The sequence below is a fragment of the Leopardus geoffroyi genome, chromosome A3 (assembly GCF_018350155.1).
Source record: "Leopardus geoffroyi isolate Oge1 chromosome A3, O.geoffroyi_Oge1_pat1.0, whole genome shotgun sequence".
NCBI classification, from domain to species: domain Eukaryota; kingdom Metazoa; phylum Chordata; class Mammalia; order Carnivora; family Felidae; genus Leopardus; species Leopardus geoffroyi.
The window spans coordinates 57898838-57925182 of NC_059336.1; the positions used below are offsets into that span (position 1 = coordinate 57898838).

General features: G+C 44.7%; 1 protein-coding gene across 8 annotated transcripts in view; it reads right to left on the reverse strand.

Moving 5' to 3' along the window:
- Positions 1 to 9382: 9382 nt before the first annotated feature.
- Positions 9383 to 26345, reverse strand: part of IL1RL2 (interleukin 1 receptor like 2) — a 41278-nt gene continuing 24315 nt past the window's right edge. For 6 of the 8 annotated variants that reach the window (XM_045445588.1, XM_045445589.1, XM_045445585.1 and 3 more), the window contains 3 exons: positions 25706 to 25849; positions 16398 to 16559; positions 13521 to 14037 (listed from right to left, as the gene is read on the reverse strand). In XM_045445588.1, the coding sequence (XP_045301544.1) occupies positions 13670 to 14037; positions 16398 to 16559; positions 25706 to 25849 (674 nt within the window). In that variant the 3' untranslated portion in view covers positions 13521 to 13669. Of the gene's footprint in view, positions 11610 to 12440; positions 12445 to 13520; positions 14038 to 14267; positions 14315 to 16397; positions 16560 to 25705; positions 25850 to 26345 lie in introns of those variants that run through there. The other 2 variants (XM_045445584.1, XM_045445590.1) reach the window with 2 other exon arrangements.

The following is a 26345-nucleotide window of genomic DNA, read 5'->3' on the forward strand; positions in this document are numbered from 1 at the left end:
AGGTGCCTCATAGCACATGACGCCCACCTTCACGCCAGTCCCGAGACTCATCTCCCCTCTGCTGAGAGAGCAAAAGAAAAAGAAAGGCTTTGAATCAAATGACTGATGTTTGGGGGCGCCTGGGTGGCTCAGTCAGTTCAGCATCCGACTCTAGATTTCGGCTCAGGTCATGATCTCATGGTTCATGAGATCGGGCCCTGCGTGGGTTCTGCACTGGCAGCACAGAGCCGGCTTGAGGTTGTCTCTCTCCCTCTCTGTCTACTCCTCCCCCACTTGCTCTCTATCAAAGTAAATAAACGTTAAAAAAAACAATGACTGAGGGGCACCTGGTTGGCTCAGTTGGTGACGTGCCCAACTTGATCTCCCCGCTCGTGAGTTCAAGCCCCATGTCGGGATCTTTGCTGACAACTCAGAGCCTGGAGCCTGCTTCAGATTGTCTCCCTCTCTGTCTGCTCCTCCCCAGCTTGCTCTCTGTCTGTCTCTCTCCCTCAAAAATAAATAAACGTTAAAATTTTTTTAAAAAATGACTAACATTTTAATATGGACTAGAGCTGCATCCTATAAATCCCAAATAATTCTCCAAAATACCCAAAATGACTAGCAATGTATAAAATTAGCTAGATCATAATTAAAGGACCTGATGGGAAAGGGGACTCAGCACTGGGGGGAAAATATGTTTGTACCACACTCATTGAGCTCAGTTACCTGGCTACGCCTGTCGTCCACCTTCTGCAACAGTCTTACAGAGTGCTTGCGGTGATAAGGTGAGATTTCATTTTACACTTTTCCTTCCTTGATGAGACATCTCTAGAAAAGTCTTACAGCAAAACACTTACGCATTCAATCATGTAAGAAGCCCAAGCCTACATGTTATGCCTTTAAGGGATCTTTTTTGTGTGTTTCTGAAGCAAGAAGGGGTTTAGGATCAGCGTGCTCATCTCCTCTCCACGGTGTATAATTCACCAGTATAGATTTGTATTGCTTTGTGTCAAATCAATTTTTTTTTTTTCAACGTTTATTTATTTTTGGGACAGAGAGAGACAGAGCATGAACGGGGGAGGGGCAGAGAGAGAGAGGGAGACACAGAATCGGAAACAGGCTCCAGGCTCCGAGCCATCAGCCCAGAGCCCGATGCGGGGCTCGAACTCACAGACCGCGAGATCGTGACCTGGCTGAAGTCGGACGCTTAACCGACTGCGCCACCCAGGCGCCCCATGTCAAATCAATTCTAATGAGAAGCCCTTTGAGATAGAAGGGGAAAAAAAATCCCAGGGCGCCCTCTGCAGGACACTTGGAGCAATCATGGGCACCTCTCAGGTGGCCTCAGACCTCACGAGGTTTATGGGTTTGGGATATCCTCGCGGCTCATCCGCAAGGAGTTTTAAAGAACTTTCAGGAAGCCAGGCAAAGCACATCTTTTGGATTCTCTGTCTCAAGTCCCACCCTTGAGATGTGGGACAGGCACAGCCCACTTGGAGCGTCACTGGGCGAAGTCCTGGAGGAATGGACGCTGCAACAGAGGAACAGAAATCTGCTTCCCGTTTGCTATTCGTCCTTCAAACTCCGTCTCAAAATATGATACAAATAAAATCAGGCCAGATTATTTATCCTTATTTTGCTTGGAAGCCATGATATAGATTCAAAAAAAAAAAAAAAAAAAAAAAAAACTTGGACAGGAAGGAGCCCGCGAGCCAATGTCACTGATGCTCCTGGGCCCCAAGTTGGTTCCCGTTATTCATCATTTGGCAGACACCTGCGAAGGCCCCAGGATAAGGCAATGTCTGTACCTGTTGGCACACAAACTGGCTACTGTCACAGTTGAGACGTACGACGGCTATTTTCCCCTTGCGTAAGAGAGACGAAGCCTGTCTAACATGCATAAGGTCATTTGTGGGGATTTTCAAAGCTAGCTTGCACTGCTGAAGAAAAAGTTGGAAAACTGAGAAGGGAATCTGTTTTCAAGCACGAAGGTTAGGGGTGAATTTCCAGCCCTTGTCCACCCGCCCTCAATGAGATATTTGGTTTTGTTGATTTATTCCAACAGACACGGAGTGCCTACTAAGAAGACCCTCTCAAGGCCTCAAACATCTCTTCCCAAGAATGTCTCAAGAAATTTCTCAAGAATATCTGTGTCCTGGAGCACCTGGCTGGTTTCGTTGGAAGAGCTTGAGACTCTTGATCTCAGAGTCATGAGCTCAAGCCCCATGTTGGGTGTAGAGATTACTAAAAAATAAATAAATAAACCTAAAAAGAAAAAAAAAGAATATCTGTGCCCTGTCAACTGTGGTATAGGAAATGAAATAGAGAGGATGACATCAGAGCAGGGCCAGAAACATCCTAAAATCCCAAACCTTCTTTTAGTTTTAGAGGAGCTCAACCTCCCCATAGGAGGTCAGCCCTCCACTGCAGCCTGCCTGACTCAGTCAGGCTCTGTCCTCCTCCTGTCTGGGGAGAGCAGTCTTCCCCACTGGGCCCTTAATACAAAAGACCCCCAAACACAACATCAGCCTCTTCTGCCCTTGGTGGGTTTTGTCATCACTGTTGTTGAAGTAATTTACTCTACCAGCGTGGTTAGTGGGAGGCTAGACGTTTCTCTCTTTCCGTGTGGAGCCTTGGGCTTTTCCTCACCTCTGTAGTATGACCCATCAAGTGTTTAAGATGCCCCCAACTGGACGGAGCAGTAGAAGAGCCCAAATCCGCAGGAGCACCCCAGACACCATGACCCTGCTGGAGAAGCGCCCTGATAGGAGTCACCAGGAACGTGGCATGCACTTCCGACAGGTGCACTAGACAGGCCTGGGAATTACACAGCCTCACCCCAGAACGGAGACATGTGCTACTGGGTCCTGCCAGATCAAAAACATCCCACCCTAGAAGGAAAAAGAAAAAAAAAAAAAAAGAGAGAGGGAGGGAGGGAGCCAAACCATAAGAGACTCTTGAAAACTGAGAATAAACTGAGGGTCGATGGGGGGTGGGAGGGAGGGGAAAGTGGGTGAGGAGGGCACCTGTTGGGAGGAGCAGTGGGTGTTGGATGGAAACCAATGTGACAATAAATTTCATATTTAATAAATAAATAAATAAATAAATAAATAAACATTAAAAAATAAGAATAAAAAAAAAACATCCCACCCTATCTTGTCGATCATCTTTTGAAATGTACAAAAATGTATAAAACAAGACGTTTCCCATTGTCATTGCCAAAATAGGAACTCAAATACGAGCCTAAAATTCTCCACTGAGACACCTTAGACTATTTCACTTTCTGGCATCTTCGGTCAACATGGTGTGAGTCACCACTTGTACAAGCTCTCTGGAGGGGAATTTGGAAGGATGTACCAGATGTCTTCATCTGGAAATCCTATTTCCAGTAATTTACCCAAGGCAAATCATCAGGTGAATGAGCCGTGTTTGCCAAAGTTACAGACTGGAAACAACCTAAACATCCATAAGTCAAGGGATTAAATAAAGTATAATACCTCTATCCAATGGGATGCTATGCTACCATTAAAAGCGATGCACGGTGACTATAGTTAATAATACTGTATTGCATATTCGAAACTTGCTAAGAGAGTAGATCCTAAAAGTTCTCATCACAAGATGTTGGCTTATTGTGGTGACCATTTTACAATACATACAAATGTCAAATCATTATGTTGTACACCTAAAACTAATATCATGTTGTATGTCAATTATACCTGAATAAAAATGGAGCTTTGTGTTTATTGGCTCGTAACTATGTCCATGTGCTATTGCTATATTGGTATATTAGTATTTTACTAGAGAACATTTAGGTATGTATTTCAAGATCAGATCTTTGTAAATATCCATATGTACGCTAAAATGCTAATAAATATTGGTTTTCTTTTTCTTTTTTTTTTATAATTTAAATTTTTTTTTTCAACGTTTATTCATTTTTGGGACAGAGAGAGACAGAGCATGAACGGGGGAGGGGCAGAGAGAGAGGGAGACACAGAATCGGAAACAGGCTCCAGGCTCCGAGCCATCAGCCCAGAGCCTGACGCGGGGCTCGAACTCACAGACCGTGAGATCGTGACCTGAGCTGAAGTCGGACGCTTAACCGACTGCGCCACCCAGGCGCCCCTAAATATTGGTTTTAAATAACTTCCCGTTTTATGAGTTTTTCTAGTGGGCAGAAAGTTGAGAAAAGCAAGAGCTGTCTACATTGTCCGAGCAAAACAAAGCGAAATGCCTCCTTCTCTAGCTTCATCCTACCCTAGAGAACACAGTCTTTGTTGTTTTCACAGGCAAACTGGCTTAAATGTCCGAGAATTGGGTGGGGTTTTTAAAATTTTTCTTTTAACTACTCTGGTTTTCAAACTTTTCTGAAGAAAATTTTAAACATAAAAAAGTTGAGAAAATAGTATGCTGGACCCCCATGAACCTCATTCATAGCCATCAATTCTTCCATGGTCTCCACCTCTCCCTGCACTGGATTATTTTGGGACAAATCTCAGACATCACAATGCTTAACTCACAAGCGTTTCAACATATCACTTCTGAAACACAAGGACTGTTTTGGAAACATACCCATACTACCATTATCATAAAAAAAAAATTAACAGTAATGCTCCAATGTCAGAAAACACCCAATCAGCGATAAATTTCCCTAAGGCCATTTCTTATAACTGTGTTACCTCCTGGATAGGTTACCTAATCTTTTACATCAGATTTCAGTGTTAACAATTGGGCAAGTGCAGCAGAGAACAGGAAATTTCCTCACTGAGAATTTAGAGAAAGTCTGAAATAGATCTGCATCTTAACAAAATGTTGGAATGATAAACTTTTAATTTTGCTCGTTTACCTAACTTTACATTTTTTTCAGGAAAACATCGGATGGAATTCACACTGATTAAACGGGTTGCAAAATGCCTTCATCCCTTCATCTTTTTTTTTTAAAAAAAGAGACTATATAGGATAATTGAAAGTATTAAATGAGATAATGTATTTAAAGAGGTTAGCATGGTATCTGGCACAGTTGATTTGTGACATTATACACTTTCACACTCCCTAGGCATTTATATGAATTTGCCCTTATACTGTAAATTACCTGTTCATTTCCTTTGGCCCTTTTTCTAGGGCGCATTATGGATATCAACCCTTAACTTCATACTTTTGCCCACAGTTTTTTGGTTTATTCTATGCTTTTTAAAAAATTTTTCTAATGTTTATTTATTTTTGAGAGAGAGACAGAGTGTCTGCAGGGGAAGAGGGAGAGAGAGAGAGAGAGAGAGAATGCAAAGCAGGTCCTAGGCTCTGAGCTGTCAGCAGAGAACCCGACATGGGACTTGAACTCACGAGCCATGAGTTCATGACCTGAGCTGAGGTTAGACACTTAACAGACTGAGCCACCCGGCCACCCCTACTTTTTTATGTCACTTATGATTATGTAGTAAAATATGTCAGTCTTTCTTTTCCTTTGTTTTGACCCAGTATAACATACATCTGCATTTTCTAGTATTTTGTGTTTTCCTGTTTTTTTTTTTATTTAGCACATATTAACTTTGAGAAATACTCTTTAAATGAGCCCTATAATCTATTCTTTCATTTAAAATGCAAAACAATGGGGGCGCCTGGGTGGCGCAGTCGGTTAAGCGTCCGACTTCAGCCAGGTCACGATCTCACGGTCCGTGAGTTCGAGCCCTGCGTCAGGCTCTGGGCTGATGGCTCGGAGCCTGGAGCCTGTTTCCGATTCTGTGTCTCCCTCTCTCTCTGCCCCTCCCCCGTTCATGCTCTGTCTCTCTCTGTCCCAAAAATAAATAAACGTTGAAAAATAAAATAAAATAAAATAAAATGCAAAACAATGTAATCATTCTCTAATCCATGAGCTTATATATTTTATAGAATCAGGTTTTTCTTAAAGTGGAACAACTCCATAAATTAGCTCTATAAATTATGTAAGATAATTTGGGGTTCCCCATATTTATGGTGATACCAACAACCAGTTTTTCTCTAGGGTCTAAAGTGCTTTTTGCATATATAATACTCAAAACCAACCTATCAAGGAAGTACTATCCTCACCCGGGTTCTGGAAATGAGACTTGTGGCTGATGGAACAAAGAGATTAGAAAGCTTGAACCCATATTCTGCCTCTCTTTCTTCCTCTGCAAAGCGGACTTCCTTAGCATGCCTGCCCCACAGAGCCGAAAATGAAGTAATGCATATAAAGCATGTAGGAGAATATCTGGAGTGTTGTAAGTGCTCTGTAAACGTTAACTATCATTGTCATCATGAGCACTAACGCAGGAGTAAAAATCATGAGTGCAAATGAATAATAATTTTGGTAAAAATGACAATATAGTAAAAATAATATTGTTATTACAATGTAGTAAGAGCCAATGTCCACTGAGGTTTTACTAGGTGCCAACAGGCATTATATTTACTTGCGGGTCATCCTACAGCATAGGTGCTTTTATCGTCCTCTTTTTGTACCTAAAGCAACTGAGGCACAGAGTTTGTGACTTGCCTGAGAAAATCACCAGTTGTGCAGACGTACTCAACAGGCGGTGGGGTTGTAACTGCAGTCTGAAGTCAGGGACACCCTTCTGGAGCCACTATGCTTAGAGCTCTGTCTTGTCGACACAGAAGAAGGAGGACCTTCTGGCCCCCATCACAACTCTTGGGCTCAGTCCTGCCGTCTCTGAAGCGCAAGGGTTAAGAACATAGTGACAGACTTAGAAAAATGGCACTGAATACTTCAACCTTTGCCACGGCCTAAGAAGAGGAAAGCTATTCTTGGCCTTAAGTTAAAGACCCTCTGAAAGCTTACATGCACCGGTGAACATCCATCTCTTGAGCAAGGTGCCAGATGGAGAGCATTCCCTCAGCCGCCAGCAGAGGGCGCAGTGGAGCCGTGGGGAGGCACCGGCGTCCTTTCTTTTTTGCCAGGTTAAGGCGTGAATGTCCTTTTCTCCTGTGTCTCATGAGAGGAAATGCTTCTCTCTTTCTCAAAGGCCTTCACCCGCTTTCTTTTCCTCTTGCCATCCTTTTACTTAGGCAGGAGATTCTGTTCATTTAAAACTGCCGTGGGAGAGACTTCTGCCGGCCCTGGGGTCATTTAAAATAACAAACAAAGCTAATTGACCCGGAAGTTAGATAAAGAAGAACCATAATAAGTTCTTGATAAAGCCTTGTTGATTAAAGAAAGCAGAATGTCATGATTGGCTGGGTCACCAGTAGGCTGGGAAGCTGGTGCTGTGTTTTTCAAATTGCTTTGGAAAACCAGAAGGTGGCCCTTAAGTCGGTGGGCCATGACCTCGCATTTTGAACAACTGAACGAGAGGAGAACAAAACAGAATCGAACATATAACAAAAAACGGAATTGTTTTTTTCATTCTCTCCGCGCGCGCGCACGCGTGTGTGTGTGTGTGTGTGTGTGTGTGTGTGTGTGGAGTTGCAATGTAAAATGTAGTTAATCCTGCAGTTTGCCGTTTACAAAACATGAACACCTTTGGTAGCAGAGGCCAGCACTTCATGTACGACCTAAGCTGCGTGTCTCTAAGGTCTGCACCCCTGGTTTGTCTTGCGTGTGGCTCCATCTGGGATGGGGAGACAATAAATCATGGCTCTCTGGGCTGACCACATTCGACGGATGTATTGAAAACTCATCCAGCCCCTGTCCAACAACCTTCACTCCTTATGTTTTTCTTTTCTAGAAAGACGCTAAGCAGAGTGCTGGCGGTGGTGAAGAGCGAAGAGCGGGAGGGCTGATAACACAGAGAGCAGGAGGGAAACAGGGAGAAAGGAGGGTGTGACCACAAAACCATCACTATGTAAACCTTTGGTCTCCAGAGCTTCTCTGGGTAAGTTAAGGGACAACGTGAATAAATCAAATAAAACAGTAGGTATCAGTGACTCAGATTAAGAACTAATACAGCCATTGAGTAGGAGGGAAAAAAAGCCACTGCGCATTATTCTCACATTTTTCTGTAACTATAATCGCAGTTTGGGTTTTGCCCAGTTTTTCAGTGGACACAGTCACCCGGGTCGTGTCATCAAGTTATAAATATTAGAATGGCGACACACTGGTAACCTGGTTGTAGTAGAAAAGGGTTTTTAATTTCTAGATTGATAAAATTGTCCTTTTCATATGAGCTCTGAACAAACAAAAGCGAGATTTAGGTTTCAGAATTGAGAGTTCTGAATTTATTCGATGGACTTCTGATGGTTGCAAGACTTGCAGCTTCATGTTTTCTCGTGGCCAGAAAGGGGAAGGGGCGTGGGCTGTTCAGGCACGGGCCTCTGTGTCCGATTCAGCCGGCTGCGGCCCACAGGGATGCCCCACCTACTCTCGCCACGTCCAGCTCTCTGTGGCGGAGCTGCTAGAATCCCAACACCAGCCTCACCGCACAGCCAGAGATTGCAAAACACAGCACAGTCCGGCCAAGCATTTGGTGCGAGGTCTCTCCGCGGGGTGTGAGTGCACCTGTGTCTCCCTTGAGCGCATTCGGGGCCCGAATCGGAAACGATGTGCTTGGTCCTCTTCTGAGGTGGTGGGAGGTGAGGGAAAAGCATTCTGATGAGGACAAGAAAAACTCCATCCTGTAGTCGGACCATCTGATGGTATATCCCTGTGGATTTCATTCTCTCTCTTTTTTTAAATGTCTATGTATTTATTTTGAGAGAGAGAGAGAGAGAGTAAGCAGGGGAGGGGCAGAGACAGAGGGAGAGAAAGAATCCCAAGCAGGCCCTGCACCACAAGTGAGGTCGCCGGAGCCAGACGCGGGGCTCGAACCGACGAAGCCGTGAGATCGTGACCTGCGCCCAGATCAAGAGTCAGACGCTAACCGACTGAGCCACCCAGGAGACTTTCACTCTCTTTTGTTAACCCTTCTCGTCCTGTAAAATCTTTTTTGTCTTTGCAGGTGTCAGTTGCGCTTCTAGGAATTAGTCAAGGGTGGACAGGCCAGATCACCCGCGGTGGGCAATGGCAACTGTTGTTAATATAAGAACCTCTGAGGAAAGGTGACTCTGGAGAGCAGGGCCAGAGCCACAAGCACCGATTTCCCTTCTCAAGGGAAGAATCTCTCTCTCTGTCAGAGGTCTGGGGTTTGATTTTGATTCAAGCAAATGGCAGCATCCCTTCGAAGCTACCTGGGGAGGGAGGGGAGAGGGAGACAGATGTGTACAGAGCCCCATCCACGAAGGCCCCAGAGGAATCCATCTGAGATCTGAGAAGAGTGGCCTTTAGCCGTCACTACAGATGTGCTGCCGCTATGAGGGCCCCCATCGCCCCCATCACTTCTTCTAGACATTGCGGATTCGTCATCTATAGAACAGTCTTTATTCAAAGAAGGAAACCAGGGAGGAATTTTCCACTTTAACTTTCCAGACACGGCCCTGGATAAATACACCAAACAAAGCATCTGTTGGAGGAAAGTTTATTAAAAAATGAGTCAGGATCAAGAGCCAAAGAAAAGTCAACCGACTGGGCCAGAGCAGGCAGACCTCTGAGTCACCGCAGTTTGGCAGGGGCAGAAGGCGCTGGGGGATCATGCCCCCCAGCCCCAGGTAGGTCAGACGACTTCTCGTGACTCTATGGCCTGTGCCAGGCACTTTCGCATATGTGTCTTTATCTCGGTTGACCTTCTGGGAAAAGACCAGACCTTCCTGGACCCTCTATTTAATGTGACTCAGTCTTCACCCAGGACTTTCTCACAGGCAGACTCACAGTATTTGAGGGGAGAAACCAAAGGAAGTGGGTCCTGTGGTTGATTCAGTCATTATAGGAAGGTAGGCCAAAAGGTAACGGAGGGGTTCAACACATGTGTTTCATCTTTTCTTTGACCTATTCACCTCTCACCCCTGCCCCCAGGTGAGTCCTGTCCCCTCAGGTTATCCGGAGCCCCATTTACCTCACCACGCCCCACTGGGGAAAACAGGAGAGAATCAGTGGTGGCCTTCAGCTTTCATATAATCTGCCTTTCTATCCACTATCCGGTGACACCTAAACCTTCCTAGTTGTGCAAACTTAGACATGAGTCCACAGCTGACAACTGAATATTTTTTGCTTTTACCTTCTAATCTATGTTTCAGTGGCAAAGCCAGGCTAATTCAATCACTTACATTTTTACCACATTGTATCCCTTTATTCCACTAAAAACTGGTGGAAATTAAAAATGGAACTGCTGAAACCAGGAAACTAGTACTAATAAAATTGAGAATGAGATGGGCGAGTACTCAGTATGAAGCTTACACTTCACGATCGCGAGCAACTTAATTACGGGTCCCAGTGCTGAGATGTAATGTTAAAGAACACCTACAAAACAGTGGAAATGCACATTTCAGGGGCTGCATTGTGGATTAAATTGAGGATCCTCAGTGGAATCCCAGCACCCCTTCCCTGAAATCTCTGTTAGGGACCAGCCCATTCTCTGACCCGCGGAATTAATGGTTTCTCCATCCTCGGCCAAGGGCTATCTGCACAAACGCTACTTCAAGCCCTTCTCTCCCACCACCACTACCCCAACCAAACAATGCCTCTGAACTCCTGTTACAGAAATTCTGGAAGGCTCTGAGGCAAGTAGAGTCTTCAGGACATATTGTCGAGTTTCATTTCAGGGGCGTTCCAATGAAATAATGGCAAGAAGTGAGCAACTTCCGGTACCATACCAGGGTGCTTGGACTCACAGCCACTGAGTGTCTCAGGGAGAATGGAACATGATCCGAGAGGTGGTAGGACTGGCTTGAGGCTGGAGGAGGGGTGACAGCACGGTCCTCCGGAGGCCCAGGATAGGCCTCAGCTGGGTCTCCCCAGTTCAGGTACTTCCTTCAAACACTCTTCCGGCCTGGGATACTGCGTGGTAGAGTGAGCCCAGCGGAAGGTTATTCCTGGCACCTACCTCCCAGGATTAGGCTTCGAAACTCCCTGAGCTCCTCATAATCAAGACCAAGCAGCAAGTGGGGACAATATTCAAAGCCCCCATGGGAGCCGGTAGCCCTGTGTGGATACTCAGGGGATCAGGAAGGCTCGGGGTCCTTGCCTAAAGAAGAAGACACCAGCCAGCAGGCAGGGCAGTACCGTTTGGAAAGTTACTCCAGCTGAGCACTCACAGCATGGGCCCCAGGCGTGATGCCGTGGGTCTCAACAGGAGCACCTGTCTCCAGGGGCATTCTTTGTGTGACTTTAAGAAGGTAGTAGAAAGCTTAGGATTCTCCAAAAACTGTGGGCTGCCTACTGCAAAACGTTCAATGCCGATTGATTTTCTTTCCCCCCTTCAGTTAAAATTTTTTTCCCTGAATATCATGGCCAGAGTTCTTTCAAGTGTATCCTGACTCTTGGGGCTTCTCTGTCTCTCTTCATCCCCTGGAAAGAAAGGGCTTGGAAGGAAGGGGGAGGCTTTGGGGCATGGACTCCACATAAGCCAAAGTGAAGGGCAAAATGCCTGTCTGACCCCCGCAGCCAACAAGCCTTCTCCAGCATCGATAGCAATCTCCAGGTACAAAGCAGAGAAGAGAAAACTGAGGCAGCGAGGGGAACAGAATGAGGAACACATCAGTGGCCGTCGCTTTGCTCCTGGGTACATCCAGAGAAATAGCTTCTTTTCCTTAAACTGGCAAATCCTCCATGAGGAATTAGGACTCCCGTGTTCCACAGAAACCAAGAAGCAAGGAATTTACAAACATCTGATTAGAAGGACCCTAATAAGCTTATTACTTCTGGTGGTTGTCCCTAGTCCCCGTAATAAAATAGACACATGCTACTCTTCAAGCAGATAAGAAATAAAGAAGGGAGGGAGAGACTAAATAAGAATAATGAAACAAAAAGCAAATATTACACATGAATCTTAGTGACATGTGGCTAAGTGAAATAAGCCAGTCACAAAAGGCCAAATCCTGTATGATTCCACTTGTATGCGGCACCTAGCGTAGCCAAAATCATAGACATAGAAAGCAAAACATTGAAGGGGCTGTGACAGCAGGGAGGGAGAGTTAGTGTTTAATGGGGACAGAGTTCCAGCTGGGGAAGATGATAAGGTTCTGGAACCAGACGGTTCTAATGGTTGTACAAGGTGAATGTATTTACTGCCACTAAAGTATACAGTTAAAAATGGTTGAGATGGTAAATTTCACATTATATATACTTTAGCACAATGAAAAAATCTTCAAAGAGCAAACGTTAAATAAAATAAAGAGGGGCTTGATGCTAAGTGAGAACTGGCGTATGATGGCAAAGAAATGTGTAACCTTAGGTCACCTCGGAACCTAAATTCTAAAAGACTTGAATGGGCTCCTCATGACGTAAGATCCCACCAGACACTTTATGCTGTCTGCAGCCTGTCAAGAAGGTCACACAGCCACCTATTCCTGTCCCCCATCCCCCAGACTCCGTCCACTCTGCTCATTCCTGCATGCTGGGGTCTTTGTTCTCCCAACTCACCCCTCCTGCTCCCCCTCCCCCTCCCCAGCCCCTGTCCTGCCCATTGGCTGATTCCCTTCCAGTCCCCATGACCCTTCATTCGGGCCATGCCTTAGTCTGTCTGGGCTGCTATAATGAAGCACAATACACTGGGTGGCTTATTAACACCGGGTGCCCTCATGGTCAAGTGAGGGCTTTCTTTCAGATCACAGACTTCTAGCTGTGTCCTCACATAGCCAAAGGGGCAAGGGACCTCTTGGGGTATGTTTTACGAGAGTACTAATCCTATTCGTGAGGTCTCCACCGTTATGACCCAATCACCTCACCTCCTCCTCAAAGGCCTCACCTCCCAATACCATGACATTGGGTATTAGGGTTGCAACATGTAAATTTGGGAGATACAACATTCTGACCATAGCAGGTCACTTGTTTGGGTTTGATGTCATCAAAACCACAGAACTTGGACGCTATCTAAGCCTCAGGTCAGGTCTTTGAAAGTAGTTTACAGATGAGTTTACAGCTAATTTTTAGCATCAAAAATCCTCATGCCTTGTTCAAACATAGATTGACCTGTGATAAGGGGACACCGGCTAACTGACAGATGGCTTTGTTTGACGTGGACTAGAATTGCGTCATCTTGGTGTGCCAGCTATGTCTCTCACATGCTTCTAAGAATTCTGGCCTTCTGGCCTTCATAGGCCAGCTGGAAAAACAAGCGAATTGTTACTTATTTTGATTTGGTGGATAAAGTCTTTCAAGACTGGAGTCCAGCAGGAGGGTAACTAATGTGCAATCCCAGTGGCGCCACACTTGGTCCCCACTAGTCTGTGTGACCTTTAAGTGGCTTCCAGTATCAATGTGCTATGACCATGGTCATGAAAAAAGTGCCATTATCCTCGCCTGCCCTCCCCGCCATTCCCTGACTTCCATCTCTGGCCCCACGTATGCTACACTACATGCCAAACTTCCTGACATCTTAACCGCCACTCTACAACTCTCGCGTCCCATTACCCCAGGGCTCACGTGCTACATCTCTGCATTCAGGGAGTGTTCATGAGAGCCTGTAAGTGAAGGAGGGCCTTCTGGAGAGGTGACGTCTTTCCCTTAAGAAGTAGCTCTGATCAAAACAAGCAACAGACACAGGCCCTCTCACAACAAGTATATACGGTAGCAAGCTTCAAGCAGATGGTCCAAGTGTGATGCATCGTTGTCCCTCTGTAAGCCACCCCATGCCAACAATGCCATCACAGGTGATGAACCCACCTTGGCCCCTCACTTGCCGGCTATGAGGTCTCAGTACGTGTGCTTCAGCATCTGGGCGGAAGAAGACGGTGGAGGCCTTTTGGGTGGCATGTGATATCTCACTTTTTTCCAGAACTTGGTCTTTGCACACTGTGACTGCTCTGTGAAGTCCCCACTCCACTGGATGGCCCCGTGCTTCTGCTTGATGTACTGAATTGACTCTGGCATGGCCGTGTAGTCCTTGACCTTCTCCAGTTCAATCAGAATGACCTTCATCCCGTCCTGGATGAGCGCATTATAGACTGCGATTTGTTCTTCGGACATGTTCTTTAACAGGTCAAAGCTCAGGAATTCAGGAACTATGATGATGATCAGCCTCCTGCACAGCTTGATGTTTTCATCAATGACATTGGCCACAGCTGGAAATAAAGAAAGAAGAGGCGGATTATCTCATGAGTGAAACAGCCCAGACCTCAGTGCTATTGAGAATATTAGAAAGGGGACCCAGAAAGACAGTGTGGGCTTTAAAATAAAGGTGACTTAGGAATGGATTAGTAAACTTGTTTTAAGTTTATTTCTTTATCTTGAAAGAGAGAAAGCGAGCGGGGAAGGGACAGAGAGAGAGGGAAAGAGAGAGAATCCCAAGCTGTCTCCATTCTTGATCTCATGGGGATCTCATGGGGCTCGATCTCACAACTGTGAGATCATGACCTGAGCTGAAATCAAGAGTCAGACACTTAACTGACTGAGCCACCCAGCCTCCCCAGTGAAAGTGGTTTTTTTTCTTTTCTTTTTTTTTTTTTTAATTTTTTTTTTCAACGTTTATTTATTTTTGGGACAGAGAGAGACAGAGCATGAACGGGGGAGGGGCAGAGAGAGAGGGAGACACAGAATCGGAAACAGGCTCCAGGCTCTGAGCCATCAGCCCAGAGCCTGACGCGGGGCTCGAACCCACGGACCGCGAGATCGTGACCTGGCTGAAGTCGGACGCTTAACCGACTGCGCCACCCAGGTGCCCCTGAAAGTGTTTTTTTTTCAAACATTTATCACATCCTCTGTGAAACCTTCCTGACTTTCCCTGAAAAATTGGTCCTTTGTATTCATAAGTCTTATTTTTTTGGTGGTTAGCTGTCACTTTCCTCAGGCTCCACCTTGTGAACTACTCTGAACAAGGGTTTCATCATCCCCAAGTTGATATCTCCAACTTAGCCGAAGGGCTGGTATATATTAGATGATTAACACATTTTTTTTTTAATTTTTTTTTTCAACGTTTATTTATTTTTGGGACAGAGAGAGACAGAGCATGAATGGGGGAGGGGCAGAAAGAGAGGGAGACACAGAATCGGAAACAGGCTCCAGGCTCTGAGCCATCAGCCCATAGCCTGACGCGGGGCTCGAACTCACGGACCGCGAGATCGTGACCTGGCTGAAGTCGGACGCTTAACCGACTGTGCCACCCAGACGCCCCCACATTTTTTAAATATATAGATTTTAAAAGGATAGGGAAAATGTAGATAGCTCAAATATTGTATTAATCTTTATCGGTGTTTTCCTTTTGTGCTTCACAGCTACTATAAGGCCCAGGACTTATAGAACTAATGTGAAAATGAATAACATCCCCTGATGATTTCTTGGGGAGAGTTCTTGAAATATCCAGCTATGGATGCAACTTGGTCTTTTTTAGCAATAAAGATTAATTTTTATATCCTCCTTATTCCTAGAATATAAAAATAGATTGTGGCCTTCCCAGGATCATGTTCTTCTTCCCTTTGGTTTGTTTTTATATTTCTAGTGCCTAGAATATTACCTGGCACATAGTAGGTGCTCAATAAATATTTGCTGAGTAAGTAAGCGACAGAATGTGCTTATGAAATCTGAGCTCTCCCACATGTTTATGGCAAGCGTTAGATCAAATTTTCATTTCCTCATGGAGGACGATTTTATGACTTGAGAAGATGAGGGCTGAGATATAGTTGTAGCTCACCATGGATGTGAGCAGCCTACAAATCCAAAGTACTTAGCAACCTTTGCAAACGATCTAGAACAGGCCACTAGCAAATGTTGTAAAGTAATTTTGGTTTCCTTTTGACCAGTAAAGGATGTTTATTTCAAAATTCAGCCATTTATTGTATAGAGTTCCGGGAAGGAAAATTTGTAGGTCAAAAGGGAAACTTTTATCTGCTGAATGTCTCATATGTGCTAAGCTCCATACTGGTCTCTGCTCAGGTTTCGCCTCATTTCATTCTCTTGGCCAAGTCAGGGAAGCATTCTCATCCCCATTTGACAGATGAGACAACTGAGGTTCAGAGAGGTTGCCTGCATAGCCCAAAGCTTCACTCCTGTCCAATGGGAGACATAAATAAATGAATTCTATTTTACTTATGCAGGAAAAGCCTGGGGGGTTGAGGTTTATAAGATCAGCTTTAAACATGAGCGGATTGATATATTCAAGCTGATGGAATACGTTCAGCAGTTAGTCTCAAGGGCATGAGGGCAAATGAGCCCTTGTCTCCTTTCAGTCTCTTGGCCAAGGCTGCCAAGAGTCACATTATTTCAACCAGGCATCCCAGTCACCCTCCTGCAGGAATGGGCCCCAGAGATAAGAGGCCCGGTCCTAACTTGGCTCAGGGGCTGTGGGTTGGGGAGGTACAGGACTCTCCATGTTTCCATGGAGAAGGAAAGGAGAGTCCCCCACCCCACCATTTGTAAAGTGAAGGAACAGAGACCTCCCTCTCCCTCTTTATCTGCTGCTTTTATACCTTTGATACTCAAAACTTACCTTGTCCAGGAAATTCATCCCTACCAAATATAAATAATTTGTATCCACACTGCCTCTCCAGCACCTCGGGCAGAATCTTCAACACCAGTGTGTCCACCTCATGACTCTGGATTTCTCTTTGGGGCTTGGGGTACAAGACATAGGCATCATACATCTTCCCATCTGAAAAGGAAATGGGATACAGTCGTGGGATTATTCCTACCACATTCTTTTATGCTAACACGGCGAAACTCTGAGCTGCTACCCTGACATCCTTCCCTTGGGCTCATTGACTTTGGAGTGCCAACTGGCTGGCTCAGTGCCAAGCACTGCCACACCAGGCAACTCTCATTCTTTTTCAGGGCTTGAAACGTTCCTCTTCACTGTCTTTTGCTTGTGTCGTTTCTGAGGGCAGGTTGAATGAAGCGCACATCTTTGTTTCTTGACAGGTGAAGTGTTTTTTTCATCTGGCTTCTTTTAGGATGTTTGGATTTTCTTGTCTTTGATCTTCTACAGTTTGAAAATGATAGGTCTAGGTGTTTGTTTCTTTGTTTGTTTATTCTGCTTGGTACTCTCAGAAGTGTCTGACATTAATTCGGGGAAATTCTCAGTCAGTTGTGTTTCAGATATTTATGTTCCTTTCTCTCCTTCTTTGGTATTCCCATTACACTTATGTTACACCTTCTGTGGTAGTCCCACACTCGTTGGATATCTTCTTTTTTTTTTTTTTTCAGTCTTTATTCTCTAGCTTTTCAGTTCCAGAAGTTTCTAGAGTGATATCCTCAAGCTCAGAGATTCTCTGCTCAGCCATATCCACTCCACTAAGAAGCCCATCAGACGCACTCTTCATTTTTGTTACAGTTGTTTGTTTTTAATTGCTAGCTTTCTTTTTGGTTCTTTTTAGGATTTTCTTCTCTCTGCTTACATCACCTATCTGTTGTTACATGCTGTCTGGTTTTATCCATGAGATCCCTTGGCATACTAATCAGGAATATTTTATTTTATTTTTTATTTTTATTTTTTTCAATATATGAAGTTTATTGTCAAATTGGTTTCCATACAACACCCAGTGCTCATCCCAAAAGGTGCCCTCCTCAATACCCATCACCCACCCTCTCCTCCCTCCCACCCCCCATCAACCCTCAGTTTGTTCTCAGTTTTTAACAGTCTCCTATGCTTTGGCTCTCTCCCACTCTAACCTCTTTTTTTCTTCCTTCCCCTCCACCATGGGTTTCTGTTAAGTTTCTCAAGATCCACATAAGAGTGAAACCATATGGTATCTGTCTTTCTCTGTATGGCTTATTTCACTTAGCATAACACTCTCCAGTTCCATCCACATTGCTACAAAGGGCCATATTTCATTCTTTCTCATTGCCATGTAGTACTCCATTGTGTATATAAACCACAATTTCCTTATCCATTCATCAGTTGATGGACATTTAGGCTCTTTCCATAATTTGGCTATTGTTGAGAGTGCTGCTATAAACATTGGGGTACAAGTGCCCCTATGCATCAGTACTCCTGTATCTCTTGGGTAAATTCCTAGCAGTGCTATTGCTGGGTCATAGGGTAGGTCTATTTTTAATTTTTTGAGGAACCTCCACACTGTTTTCCAGAGTGGCTGCACCAATTTGCATTCCCACCAACAGTGCAAAAGGGTTCCCATTTCTCCACATCCTCGCCAGCATCTATAGTCTAATCAGGAATATTTTAAATTCCCAGTCTGATAATGCCAACATTTCTGCCATATCTGGCTCTGATGTTTGCTGTCTCTTCGAATTGTGTTTTTGCCTTTTAATATGACTCATACTTTTTCCTAATAGCTGGATAGAATGTGCCAGGTAAAAGAAAGAGCTAAAAAAACAAACAAACAAACAAACAAACAAACAAAAACACCCTTTAGTAACAGGGTGGTGAGGTGTGCAGTCTATGGTCCCTATGATTAGATCTCAGTCCTTCAGTGACTCTGGATTATGAACTTCACAAGCATTGCTCAGTTTTTTATCCCCACTTAGGTGGGGCAGGATGGCTAGATTGGGCTGGAGTTGGGTATTTCTCTCTGAGCAGGTCAGTTAGGCTCTGATAACACCTTAGCAGGTAAGGCTTTCATTAACTAGTTTATCCTGAGGGCAGGCATTGTTAATAAGAGCAGAGTGCTCTAGGATATTTCAGAATGATTTTTCTCCTCCCCTTCTGGGGGCAGGATATTTACTGTCAGAGCCAGGTCAGGCTTCCAGGAGGTAACACAAAAGTGTGGGTTTTGACCCCTCTGACTAGGTCCTTGTGAAGATTTTAAGTCTCAGATTTGTCCATATTAAGCCTCCAGTTATTTGTCAATTACAGTTCAGAGTTTCCTACCCCATGGACATCGATCTATGAGGAGGATGGTCTTTTCACCATTACATAAGCATCACTTCTCCAAGATGACACAGCCCCAATTGCAACCTGACTCCTTTGACTCTAAGTCCACCACTCCCTGTGGTGAAAATGAGAACTGAAGGCAGGAGTTTCCACGGGTCCTGTGCAATGGTGGACTTTCGTAACTGTACCTGGCAAAACCGACCAAGTCTCTCACAATTCAGACCCATTAGTGAATTCCATCACTGCCATTGCGCATAGCACTCTAGAGACCAAGCCTCTGAGCAGACTCTAGGAACTTCCTGTGTGAAACTGAGAAGCCAAACACGACAGCACATTTTGTCATCACCAGGATGAGCCAAGCATTTATTGAGCAACTAACCACATGTAACAGTCACCGTGCTCACCTGCGTACAGATGAACAAGACACATCTAACTGGAAAGACCATTCACAGACTTGGAAATAGAAACACGAGGCACTGCAAGGTAACAAATGGCCTCATGAACTGGAGAAACAGAAAGAAAAGAAACTTCCCCACGGCCTGGAGCTCTTGAGAAAAATTCACAAAGGATGTAGGGCAGCTCCTGGATATTAACGGACTTAAGTAAAAAAAATGGGCTGGTAGCGGAGGGTAAAGAGATCGAGGAGAGAAAGAGTTTGAGAAGGGCATGGAAGGGGAATGTTTATGCTCTACTCAGGGGTCATATGAACAAGTAAGAAGCTTTAGCATGCTAGAAGGCTTGAGTGACCATCTCATTAGAAAAATGTGATTTTTGAGGGGTGCCTGGGTGGTTCATTCGGTTAAGCATCCGACTCTCGGTTTCGGCTCAGGTCATTATCTCGAGGTTTCCTGAGTTTGAGCCCCACATCGGGCTCCGGCGCTGGAGCTCGGAGCCTGCTTGGGATTTTCTGTCTCCTCTCTCTCTCTCAAGGCCCCTCCCCCATTCGCATTGTCTCTGTCTGTCTCAAAATAAATGAAAATAAACTCAAAAAAAAAAAAAAAGAAAATGTGATTTTTGACCTTCGGGCTATTAAGAAATTCATAGCCAACCTAACAGGAACCGAAGAGAGAGCCATCCCTTTCTATTCCTCTTTTATGGAAGTGTTTTGGATTGAATAGACTTGAAAAGAGGGGTGGCTCTAAGCCCCACAAAAGAAGGTAGAATTTTGTATTCGTCTAGTTTTTGTCTAAAGACTGTCCCCCAACTTAGGATGGTTCGATTGATGATTTTTTGACTTTATGATGGTCTGAAAGCTATACACATTCAGGAGAAACCATACTTCACATTTTGAATTTTGATCTTTTCTAGACTAGTGATATGTATTCCTCTCCTCTCTCTGATGCTGGGCAGACCCAAAAGCCACAGGTCCCAGTCAGCCACGTGATCTGGAGGGTCAACAATCCATATACAGACAACCATGCGGTACCCATACGCCTGCTGTTTTCCACTTTCAGGGCCATACCCAGTCAATCACATGAGACAGTCAATACTTTATTATAAAATAGGTGTTGTGTTAGATGATTCTGCCCAACTGTAGGCTAATGTAAGAGTTCTGAGAACGTCTCAGGTGGGCTGGGCTAAGCTATCATGTTCTGCAGGTTAAGTGCATTGAATGCATTTTCAGCTTATGATATTTTTAATTCATGATGGGTTTATTGGGATGCAACCCCCATCATAAATCAAGGAAGATCTGTAGTGAAAATGTGCACAGAATTTTAGAGTTTACCTGTAGCCTTTTCTCATTTTCCATAAATTCTCACCCCAACCACTGACAACCTTCTGGTCTCTGCCTACCCTTCCTGGTCATCCTGTGGAAAATGGTAGTATACACACATGTGCACACAGGCACACTCTTCCTGTCTCTCTACTCCCTGTAATAAAAGGAAACTGTGTGAAAATGGGGGCTTCTTTTGGTGTGATTCTATCTTCAGTGTCTGGAGCAAGAAATGGGACAGAGGAGGTCTCTATCAGTCACTGCCAAATATCTGCATGGGGCTTGATTTTGCAGAGGCTCAAGGAGGTTACATCTATGGAGGAGAGAGAGAAGTTTTAGATCATGAGCGGATTTTGCTTTTTAATAAATCAGGGTCATAAGTCACGTGCCAAAGGGATGATTAATTTGTGTCTAGAGTTGGCAAAAACCCAACCGAGCTAAAACTCCTTGTGCAATGTCTTCAATGTTACTAGTCTACACCGCTACTCCATAAGTGGATACTTTTCTGTACCAAATTTAATGTCATACGCTTGATTTTCTAAAGCTGGGGAACATGTGAATTTTTTTTTTTAAGATTTCATAAAGGCTTTATGCTTTTAAACACTTTAGAAAGGAATTAAATCTTCTCACTTAAAAATATGATAATATTTATCCTTCTTATGGTAAAGGGGTGGTTGGCTTGGTACTTTCTTTGCCACATAACAGAGCCTCCCCACTGAATACGGTATTTCCTGGTCTAGAAACTACAACGAACATCCATGTTCATCACCACCTCTGTTGGAACCCCTGCCACCGGTGTCTCTCTTCCCTCAAGCTGTTTCTCTTTCTTCCTTCTCATACAAACAATAAAATAAAATAAAATAAAATAAAATAAAATAAAATAAAACAAAATAAAATAAAGTAACAAAATGAAAAACTATGTTAAGTGAACTCTCTCCTCTTTTTTTAATTTATTTATTTTGAGAGAGAGTGTGTGTGTGAAAGGGAGAAGAGCAGACAGAGAGGGAGACAGAGAACCCGAAGCAGGTTCTGAGCTGACAGTGGAGAGGCCGATGCAGGGCTCGAACGCACGAACCACAAGATCATGACCTGAGCCAAAGTCAGACGCTTCACCGAGTCACCCAGGCGCCCCCTGAATTCTCTCTTCTGACAGCGTTCCAATTCTGTGTTTTTATGTGAGGAGTGTGAACATACAGCTGCTCTGTGCTGTGCAACGTGCAGACTTTGGGACAGAAGAGACTTGGGCAGCGAAGGACTCACACCTTTTAAAAACTCAAAATATAAAATGCTCCCAATTTTTCAGTCATCTTTTTTTTTCTTTCGAAGCTTTTGAGTAGAAATGCTCATGTTCACGACTTGTTCTCAAAACGTAGTGGGCTCTTGTCACTTCCAAATGATCAACTCATAACTGATTGACCCGATATAGCAAAAAACCAAGCTGACGCCATTTTGCTTTTCGCATCCGCCTACAGTTTTGAAGGGCCGTCTTAGCCGGCTGCCTGCCAGCACTGCACGGTTGCGTCTCTCACAGTCACAGTAAGGGTCACGTTTATACCTTCAGATTGCAGGTAAGGAAGCTGAGACAGACAAGGCCGCGTTGTTTCCCCAGTCTTTCAGCTGCCGAGTGCACAGCTTTGAGTCAAACCCAAGCCCACCGCCCCTCTGGTGTGGCTGAGATGAGAACTGGGAGGAGGAAACTTCACAAGGTTTCTCCCTGATTAGTCTCGTGCAAGTGGGTCAGACAGCATTTTTTACAAAAATAGCCCTAGCAGTATTTCCAGTTCCACGTGCTCTTTCACAACGGACCACACCCCCCACAAAGAGGTGGAATCTACTTCCACTCCCTTAAAATTGGCTAGGACTCTATAGCTGCCTTGGCAAATAGAATGTGGTAGAATTGACACTAGAAATTAGGGTCTGAGTCATAAGAGAAAATATGGCTTTTCCTGGCTCTCTTGTTCTTGAAACACTAGCCCTTGGAAGCCAATCACCACGCTGTGTGGGCTCCTGTGGGCTTCAGGAGCCCACACCGAGAGACCACAAGGAGAGGCTGTTGAGAGAGAAACCGAGGCCACCAGCTGATGGCCAGACTCAACTGCCAGTCCTCCAGCTCGGTCCCCAGACATCATGGAGCTGGGACAGGCCATCCCCACTGTGTCTGTTCACATCCTGACCCACAGAACCCATTAGCAATACAAATGGCTGCCCTGTGCCACAAAGTTTTGAGGCAATTTGCTTCCTAGCCATAGTAAATGGAACGGCATTTGGGAAAGTGACAATGAATGGCAATAATAGATAATGATGAGTTGGACACTCCCCCCAACTGTCTATTTCACTCAAAAATTGTGGAAATGTAGACCTACTGGTAAGTTTTTTGAGAAAATGGCCTGCTGGCAGATACCCCCATAGCCTGCCTCTATATAGTGGTGGGGTAAGACTTCATGTAGATTCTGGCCACACTTTTTTAATTTCCTGAGGAGGTTCAGCCCTACTTTCGATGTTAAAGCACCTGCATGTGGTTTTATTGGCTCTCCGCAAAAAATACAAAGTTTGTTTGCATAAATTAATATTTATGACAGATCGCTTAAACATTATTCAAGCCCTTACTTGCTTTTCTTATATTATTGCTAAATCTCCAACCTGATCAAACTGGACCAGTGGAGAAATCAGATAGAATCCATCTGGCCTTCAGGTGTTTTTACTAAATTGCGTGAGGTTTGGCATTTTAGCCTTAACATGGAAGACACTAGAAGAAAAGCCACATTAAACATGCTATTACATTTACCATGGGAAGGCTGTTGCAGACAAGGTTCATTGTATTACACCCTTTAAAAATAAGGCCTCCCTACAAAAACTTTTCCTTGGAAAATTGTCCCAGACAAAGCCATGTGCTGTCACAAGCAACTGAAGGGTATTTGTGAGAAGCACACAATGAATCTTGTCATTGCTTTGCCTTCTAAAGCAAGCTCATCTTTAAAAAGTGTCCAAGATTTGTCATTGATTCTACCCCCAAGCTTTATTTTATCGTTCTACCCTCTGTTCACTGTACCTGCTTTGTTTGTTTTTCATTGTTGTATTCTCCACACACCTATTTGGAAGCAGGTGAGGCACACACAAATCTCTCTAGGAGATGTGTAAGATCACTCTTATATTCTTACACACACTTGCACAGCCTGGAAGGAGAATTTTTAAAGTAACTCCTATAATTTAATAGAGAACATACAGAACTCGTGGATATTAGGGCTGTCGATGACTCAATAAAACTGAGTTATACACACCTAACTATTACTCATGTTATAAAGCGTAACTAATCGCGTTGGAGTAAATAACTTATCATAAGAAAGACACATTTCATCTATTTCCTCATTTGTATTTGCCACCCATTACTCCACGGTTCCCAAATAACTCAGGAAATATCCCTAAGGGATACAATACTTGGAAATAACATCTGGGACAAATCATAAGTCTCATCGCTAACTCGTCGTCAAAGCCAACACTCAGAGAGGAATTACAGGGGTAGTTCTCATAGACGGAGCTGTAGAGATTAATCATAAAGTACGCAAGTACTCCTCGAAATTAAGGAAAAAATAGAACCCTGGCTTGACTATGAGCCCCGATGTCCAAATTCTCAGCCCGAATTTGGGCTGTAGCCTGCTCCCAGCAGAGGGTGGGGCTCCCTGAGTCTGTCATCTGCTCAGCTCCCCCCGCTCTGGGTGAGTCACTATTCCTTTTATCTCTTCCTGCTAAACTCCACCTCACCAGCCGACACAGGTCCTCAGCTCTCAGACTCCTGGGAGTCCCAGTGAGTCCGGGAGTGAGCCACACACCAGGGCCAGAGATCTGGAAACACCACTGAAGTCTCTGCAGTTCCCTGTCAGGCAGTAAACAGAGGGCAGCTGGACCACTCACGTGTGGGTGTCAGAAAAGACAAGTGGTGATGCACTGGTCCCCTGCCCCACAGGCAGGCAGGAGCGCGGCCAACAGGGAGACTCTGCAGGGACTGCGGCCCCAAAGAGAAACCCCACGTTCAGCTGACTGCCTGCAACCTAGAGGCGCTTCAGGCTGCGCTGGACACACAGAGTCAAGTTTCCGCGACTGAGCTGTGCCACCAAAAGAGAATGCAGGGGCGCCTGGGTGGCTCAGTCAGTCGAGCATCTAACTTCAGCTCGTGAGCTCAAGTCCCACGTCAGACTCTGTGCTGACACCTCAGAGCCTGGGACCTGCTTCAGATTCTATGTCTCCCTCTCTCCGCCCCTCCCCTGCTCGCTCTCTAGCTCTTTCTCAAAATAAATAAATAAACTTTATTAAAAAAAAAAAAAAAACAACAACCCATGATTGTGGGAAATGCCTTCTCCTCGGAGTTTCAGGATCTCACAGGCATTTGTATGTTGAGTAGTGCTGGCAGGACAGACGCTTCGCAGACCAAACTGAAACCCAGGGCAGAGTGGCAGGGGCAGCTGAAAGGCTTTGGCCTTCAGACAACAAGATGCCCCTTGTGCCCCAGGTCCTTGCTCAGTGCTTTCCTGGACTTGAACTCAGTTGTTCCTACAATACTCTGTGAGGCAGGCTCTGATCGTTTTCTCTCCCTCCCTCCCTCCCTCCTTCCTCCCTTCCCTCTCTCCTTCTTTCCTTCCTCCCTTCTCTCCTTCCTTCCTTCATGTTTCTTTCCATTCTATTGCCCAGAAAGAGAAGAACCTTAAATACTTTCTAAGATCACACAGGAGTAAGTAGAGAGCCAAATGCAAACTCAGGTCTCTCTCCAGCCTTGAGAGTCCTCTGACTCTTAAATCTTTCAGGGACCAAGCACAGGGCCTAGACTGAGCTCCAGCCGCAGGCAGCTCATCACTCCTCATGATGTAAATTCTGTTCGTGTGCCGACCACGTTGAAGATGCATCGCAGATGGGGAGCCCTTTGTCGCTCCAGGAGAAATTGTCTTCTTTTGGAAACACCAGAAGATGTGAGAACCGCTCTCAAATGGTCACAGTGGGACCCGGAAGATGATTTGCTCCTGTTGCTTTGCAAATGTTTGCTCAGTCACCACTAGCCTGCAAGCCTTATTTAACTGAACAACGCTGGTGACCACAGACCAATTGTTTCCCCGAAGCATGAGAAGTTCCAGGAAGATTCCTTCCTTCCAATTTGCCAACAACATGAAAGGCAAGCTAGTAAAATATGTGAAAGTATATTTACAATGGGTATACGGATGAGCAACAACCAAGTATGAGGCATTTTTCATTGGTTACCCACACTTACCTTCTTTGATCTCAGTAGAAAGGAAGGCACTTCGATACCAGAGAACAATGTCAATCTTAAAAATGTTGTAGATGTATGTGACAGACACTGCTGCGCCTATCAGGGTGACAAGCCCTCCTATCAAGTAAGCTTGAACATCCGGGGCTACAAACGACAGCAAATAAATACATAAATAATCAGATAATAATCATAATACAAAGGCTCAATTATACACTTTACTTATACAGATCACATTACAAATACCAAATGGAAATGTGTGAGAGGTCAATGAGGATACTGCTTAAATATTTTTTTTACAGTTAAATAACAGGTATATGGGAGTAGAATAATCTAGCGTGGACCATGAATTTCAGGAAGCAAATGTGCTCTTGGGAACCTGGGGAAGGAAATCCTGCAGAACTCTCGCTTCTGAGGGTGGATACAGCATGGTTCTGATGCATGAGAACTGCTCCCAAAACACACACAACCAGGTCTTACTTAGTCAACACTAGACTCTCCAGAGGTAGAGCCTAAGCGTGTGTATTGGAACACCTGGTGGTTCTCTTGCACATTCCTGATTATTCCTGTTATAACTGCTTCCACAGGCACCAAAAATTGAGCAGCAGGATGTCTGTCATAAATAAGGAGCCGTCAACGGCCT